Source organism: Lycium barbarum, chromosome 8 (genome assembly GCF_019175385.1).
Source record: "Lycium barbarum isolate Lr01 chromosome 8, ASM1917538v2, whole genome shotgun sequence".
Classification (NCBI taxonomy): Eukaryota; Viridiplantae; Streptophyta; class Magnoliopsida; order Solanales; family Solanaceae; genus Lycium; species Lycium barbarum.
The window spans coordinates 19,798,373-19,805,369 of NC_083344.1; the positions used below are offsets into that span (position 1 = coordinate 19,798,373).

Genomic DNA, 6,997 nt, shown 5'->3' on the forward strand with positions numbered 1-6,997 from the left:
ATTGAATAATATTTGGTTTGCATCTTCTTCCAGAATTCTGCTGCCTCAGTATCAGTAATGTTTCTCCTTTGGCTGTGCTCTTTGCATGAATTTCCTCTGTTTGGATGTGCGGAGATAAGTTTCTCCTTTGGAATAACAAGAAGGGTATGTTGCCTATTGATGGGCAGTTCATGGGAGTTGTCTATTATTTCTCATCTCCATACCTCTATAGAACTTCCCACAACATTCATCTAATATCCAAACCCCCCTAAAAATATCCCAAATCCTCTAGAACATTCCTCCAACTTTCACAACATGCACATATATTCCTACAAGTTTATATGACAATTTTGGTCATTTTTATTTCATTTTTAACATGGCCTTAAGTCCTATGAAGTCCTACAAACTTCTCCAAACATATTTCCAACCCCAAACCAAGGATCAAAGTGAAGATTAAAGTGGTTAAGGGTTTCCAAGTGAGGTCTACACTTATCTCCTCCTCTTGAAGACCTTTAGGTGAGTATTTCAAAAAGAAGTAACCATAGAATTGAAGTGTTCTTGAATTTTGAGGTAAGATTTCATATTAGTTTCATGTTTATAAGTTTGTTTGGTAATTATGTTAATATTTGAGGAGAAGAAAAATTAGAGAAAAACTTCAAATATGCATTTGATGATATTTTGAGTTGTGAATTAACTTGATTTATAATTATTAGTATGTTTTGAGCATAATTTTGTTATGAGGGGTAATAATTATGTTAACATGAACTGCCCTTCATTGGCGACACCTTCAAAAATACCCAATCCTTCACTTGGAACTCTAAGTCCCGCCAACGATTATCTGCATAGGATTTCTGACAACTCTGAGTTGTTAATAACTGGTCCTGTATAAGATTGACTTTCTCTATAGCTTGCTGGACCAAGTCTGGCCCTATCAATTTAGTCTCCCCTACTTCAAACCACCCAATTGGCGATCTGCACTTGCGCCCATACAAAGCCCCATACGGGGCCATTTAGATGCTAGCATGATAACTGTTATTATAAGCAAATTCGATAAGCGATAAGTGATTATCCTAACTACCTCCAAAATCCAATACACAAGCTCGTAGCATATCCTCAAGAGTCTGGATGGTACGCTCAGCTTGCCCATCAGTTTGTGGATGAAATGTCATACTAAGACTCACCTGAGTCCCCAAACCTTCTTGAAAAGATTTCCAGAAATTGGCTTTAAACTGTGTTCCTCTATCGAAAATAATAGATACTACAACACCATAGAGCCGCACTATCTCTTTGACATAAAGCTTTGCATAATCTTCGACTACATATGTAGTTCTGACTGGTAGGAAATGAGCAGACTTCGTAAGTCTATCCACATTTACCCATATAGAATCATACTTATGTTGGGAACGAGGTAAGCCTGCGATGAAATCCATATTAATCAATTCCCATTTCCAAGTTGGAATTTCCATAGCTTCCAATAATCCACCGGGGTTTTGGTGCTCAATTTTCACCTGCTGACAATTAGGTCATTGGGCCACGAATTTCGCTATATCTTTCTTCATTCCATTCCACCAATATATAGATTTAAGACCATGATACATTTTTGTTACTCCAGGGTGAACAGAATAACGGGAACAATGGGCTTCTCTCAATAGTTAGTGGCGTAATCCTGCAATATCAGGAACACACAACCTGCCTCGACATCGGAGAACTCCATCTCCAAAAATTTCAAAGGATGACTTGTTCTTCTTCTAGGGAAGTGTATTTTTGTAATGAACTAGCATGGGATCCTCATACTGGCGCTCTTTCACTTCAACTACTAGTGACGAGACAACTGCATTTTAAATGGTAGCTCCCATATTGTCCGAGTCCATTACTCGGACTCCTAGGCTAGCTAACTACTGGACCTCATGAGCTAACTCTCTTTTCTCTGGCTAAACATCACATAAACTTTCCATAGATTTACGGTTGAGAGCATCAGCCATAACATTCGCCTTCCCGAGATGGTATAGGATGTTCACATCATAATCTTTCAACAACTGCAACCACCATCGTTGTTGTAAATTCAACTCTTTCTGCTTGAAAATATACTGAAGGCTCTTGTGATCCGTATAAATGTCCACATGGACACCATACAAATAATGTCTCCACATCATCAATGCATGAATCACCGCAGCTAACTCAAGATCATGGGTTGGATAATGTTTCTCATGTCTTCGCAACTTCCTTGAAGCATAAGAAATCACCTTACCATGTTGCATCAACACACACCCTAATCCAACGCTTGAAGAGTCACAATAATTACGTATAGACCCAGCCTGAGGGCCATGACGGGCACCCGTTTATGTCCTATTGTTAATGAGCCACATGGCTTATTAACAAACTCTATGCCTCAAGAGATTCCGTCAACTGCCTATAATCTTAGGTCATATTTACTTCATGCCATGTGACGCTGATCATGGGATGGTATAGGATGTTCACATCATAATCTTTCAACAACTCCAACCACCGTCGTTGTCGTAAATTTAACTCTTTCTGCTTGAAAATATACTAAAGGCTCTTGTGATCCGTATAAATGTCCACATGGACACCATACAAATAATGTCTCCACATATTCAATGCATGAATCACCGCAGCTAACTCAAGATCACGGGTTAGATAATTTTTCTCATGCCTTCGCAACTGCTTTGAAGCATAAGAAATCACCTTACCGTGATGCATCAACACACACCCTAATCTAACGCCTGAAGTGTCGCAATAATTACGTATAGACCCAGCCGGAGGGCCATGACGGGCACCCGTAAGTATGAAGCCATAGCTATTATGGTTTCATGAGCTAATATGAGTCTATGGGCTGGATAATATGAATTGGAGCCTACGGGGCTGAGTAATATGATTTGATGAAAAATGTGGCTTGGAACCCGAAGGGAAATTCCGAGTTGGTATATGGATCTCACGAATCCCCCATGAGTCACGATTCATAGAATTTGAATGTGTGTGTACCGGGAGATGGAAAAAGGCCTTCCATTTCAAAGAATGTCATATCATTATTCATCATATTATCGCATATGTTACTTAGTTGTGCTTTGTTAAAATGATCTTTTGATTTACTTTAATTCTATGCTGGGAAACTTGACGGTCAACGATGCTGCTGAGTACCCACTGATCTTTCTACTAATGCTAAACTCACAACACTTTTTGTGTACAGATTCGGAGCCTAGTACTAATGGTTCACGAGATTATCCAGTTGTGCTCGATGAGGGGGCTATTCCGAAAAGTTCAGGGTGAGCTACATGCTCTGTCCCTTTATTTTCTTTCTTGTACTTCAAGACAGTATTTCAAACTTGTACTTATTTAGACCGTTCTTGTACTAGTGACACCAGATGTCGGGGGTTGTTATTCTGTATCATGTAAAGACTATCGACTTATTGAGACCTTAAACTAACTTGTATGATTTCTTTTCCATATTTAAATTCCTTATAAAATTGTTATAACGGGTTGTGGATGGCTTACTAATGTGGTGGGAGTTAGTGCCTTCACGACTTATTAATTTAGGTCGTGACAAATTTATATCGAAGCTTCAGGTTAATCGATCTCACAAGTACAAGAACAATGTCTAGTAGAGTCTTGAGGATCGGTAAGATAAGCTATGTATCTATCTTCGAGAGGCTATAAGACATCTAGGATAATTTTTATCTTTCTTTCCTTATCGTGCGAATTTGATTCCATTGAATACTAAGAGTTTGATTGTTCCATTCTCTCATAGATTGTAAGGATACGATCAGCCGCTGATGGGGATGAAGAGCCCGCATCTGCACCCACTACCCCAGTTGCTCGTGGGAGGGAGAGGGGATGTGGTAGGGGGCGAGGCAGAGCTAGAGCTCATATTGCTACACCAGCCAGAGATCGAGCACCAGCTACTGCTTAGGATCATACTAGGGATGTTACTCCGGACCCAGAGGAGATTCTGGAGGAGGAGTCAATTCAGGCAGACGAGGTTGGACCTAATTAGGCACCAGCAGGATTCATTGCCACTCCTATCCTTCAGGACACTTTGGTGTATATTCTGAGTTTCTTTGAGGGTATTTCGCAAGAAAGCATACTACCGGCTATCCCAGAGGGTTCTCAAACTAGAGTTGGAGCTCAGACTCTCAGTTTGATGGTTTTTACAAGGTATAGGACCCCAAGGGCACTGCCAGCTGCTACTGTAGCTCCTCAATTTCAGGGATTGCCATTTTCGAGTGTCGTAAGTCACCCAGTTTCCCAACCTACTATGATATTAGAGGAGCAGATGAGGTGGGATAAGTTTGAGAAGATAAAGCCACCACAGTATTATGGGTGTCCTAACCATGACGCATATGAGTTTCTGGTTAGTTGTTATGAGGACTTGCACAATTTGGGGTTGGTCGAGTCCAACAGAGTTGATTTTGAGGCGATGCAGATGGTTGGCCTTACCAAATAGTAGTGAAGGGTGTTTGTTGAGACTAGACTAGCGGGGTAACCCTCACTTACTTGAGCTGGGTTTTCTCACGTGTTTCTGGAAAAGAGGGTTCCCCATAACTTAAGGATAAGAGGCGTGAGCAGCTTGATAGGTTAGAGCAGCGTGGGATGTCTGTGACAGAGTATGAGATAATGTTCCACTCCTTGTCTCACTATAGCTTGACCATTTTACATAATGAGACTGAGAGGACTAGAAAGTTCATCAGAGGTTTGTCTTATCCCTTTCGACTCACAGCGATGTATTTGTCTGCTTTAGGAGGTACTTTTCAGCAAGTGGTGGTTGTGGCTAGAAGTTTTAGTCTATCAGGCATGATGAGTTTGGGGACAAGTTAGTCAAGAAGCCCCGCAGCTTTGGCAGTTATAGAGTTACCTCATTTGGAGGTAGGAGCCATCATGGTAGGGGTTATCGTCCCCAATTCAGTAGACCCGTTCAGGCAGCGATGTAGACTTCAACCGGTGGTTCTTCGGGTCGTGGTACCTATGGTTCGGGTACAGTTCTCAGGGTACTTATTCCCGACCTGGAGGTGGAGTTGGTTACTCCGATTATTCTAGCTCTCCCTAGCAGCCCATGGCCTGCCGAAGGTGTTACGAGTGTGGTGACTTAGGGAATTTCACTAGGGAGTGCCCCAGACATAGGTTGAGTGGCCCACACTCAAGTTCTCAAGGTTCAGCATTGAGAGCTGTTGCACAGACAGCTAGAGGTGGTGCACAGAGTAGTAGAGGGGGTTTTTCAGGTAGAGGAGGTACTCAGACAGGCCGTGGTGGTGGTCATGGAGGCTCTCAGTATAACAATGGTCATGCTCAATTCTATGCATTCCTAGGTAGACTAGAGGCCAAGGCTTCTAATGCAGTCATTACAGGTACTATTTCGGTCTATCGCCGATTTTCTACGACATTATTTGATCAAGGCTCTACCTAAATCCTATGTGTCTATTTATTTTTCTTCGGGTTTGGATATGATGTGTGAGTCGCTATAATTCTCTGTTAGTATTTCTACCCCTGTTAGGGAATCCCTAGTGGTGAATCGGGTGTACCGATCCTGTCTTGGGAATTTGATATGGTATGACACCTGAGCAGATTTGATGATTCTAGATATGGTAGATTTGGACATTATTCTTGGTATGAGTTGGTTGTCTCCCTATCACGCGATCTAAGATTGTCATGCCAAGACGGTTACCTTAGAGTCCTTAGGTTGGAGTGAAAGGGTGCTACTAGTCACGCATCGAAGAAAGCGATATCGTTTCTTAAGGCTCGTCAGATGGTTGAGGAGGGGTGTTTGGATTATTTGGCGTATGGTCAGGATACTAGTGTTGACACTCCTCCTATTGAGTCAGTACCGGTGGTAAAGGAATTTCCTGAAGTTTTTTTGACAAATTTATCGGGTGTTCCACCGGATCATGACATTAATTTTTGTATTAACTTTGAGTCGGGCACTAAGCCCATTTATATTCCGCCTTATAAGATGGCACCAACAGAGTTGAAGGAGTTGAAGGAACAATTGCAAGACCTGTTGAGTAAGGAGTTCATTAGACCTAGTGTTTCCTCTGTTTGGATGTGCGGAGATAAGTTTCCTCTGTTTCTTCTTTGGCTGTGCTCTTTGCCTGAACATCCTCGAACTAGAAACACCATAACTCCCAGTCTGATGCGGTCTCTTGTCACTACCACCAACAGCACAGGCCTTAGCGCCCTTAACCATAAAAGCGTACTCGATAATGGACTGGAAGGAAGCTCCCATAGCGTCGATCCGAAGGCAAGGAATCTATAGAGAGCCTATTAGCCCACCAACAAAATGCCTGATCCTGTCGGCCTCAGTGGGGATCAAAAGAGTGGACTAATGAGCCAGATATAGAAAACGGGTCACATAAGTCTCCAAAGACATACCCCTTTGCTCAAGATGTAGAAACTCCTCCCTATGTTTCCTATGTTCCCTATTTTAGGCTTGTTCAACTGCCTAAAATTCATGGTGATCCATCTGGAATCAGCTAAGACTCACGGTGCATAGGGATGAGCATGCATGCACGCTAATACCACCCATCCTGAACTTCTCAAATAGCTAGACTAGATGCAGGAACAACTCTCCCACAGCCTTCCATCATACACCTGCTAAGCTAAGCAGTTTATAAGCATTTAAGCAAATCAGTTGTTGGAAACTCTGGTGTCTGATGCATATCTGATTCTCAAATTCGGAATCTGAGCCTTATCAATGTGCAATAGTTTCCTAGCCATAGAAGGTAGCTCCTGAAAAGTGTTAAATTGTTGTGTACCTGCAAAATAAAAAACATAGTTAGCTAACAAATCTGCCAGGCAGTTTCCCTCCTTATATATGTGCTCTATACCCAACAAAAGAGTTGGTATACGTCTATGCTCCTCCTAACCATTAAATGATTTCTTATCTTTTCTTAGTGGATGATTGCGAGTCCAAAATCTCCGATGACCCAAGTAACACATCTTATGACTATGCTTGAGATATTGAGAGCATGTGTCATAAATACAAGTGGGGCATGCCAGTTTCCCTTTGGTG

At 41.9% G+C, this 6,997-nt stretch overlaps 1 protein-coding gene across 1 annotated transcript; it reads left to right on the top strand.

Annotated features, from left to right (window-relative positions):
• Positions 1-5,044: 5,044 nt before the first annotated feature.
• LOC132607744 (H/ACA ribonucleoprotein complex subunit GAR1-like) lies at positions 5,045-5,493 on the top strand. The gene is made up of 2 exons (XM_060321828.1): positions 5,045-5,336; positions 5,483-5,493. The coding sequence occupies exons 1-2, from the start codon at positions 5,045-5,047 to the stop codon at positions 5,491-5,493; spliced, it is 303 nt and encodes a 100-aa protein (XP_060177811.1).
• Positions 5,494-6,997: the final 1,504 nt, after the last annotated feature.

Coding starts and splice junctions, on each gene's coding strand:
- LOC132607744 (XM_060321828.1), top strand. CDS start 5,045: ATGGCCTGCCGAAGGTGTTACGAGTGTGGTGACTTAGGGAATTTCACT.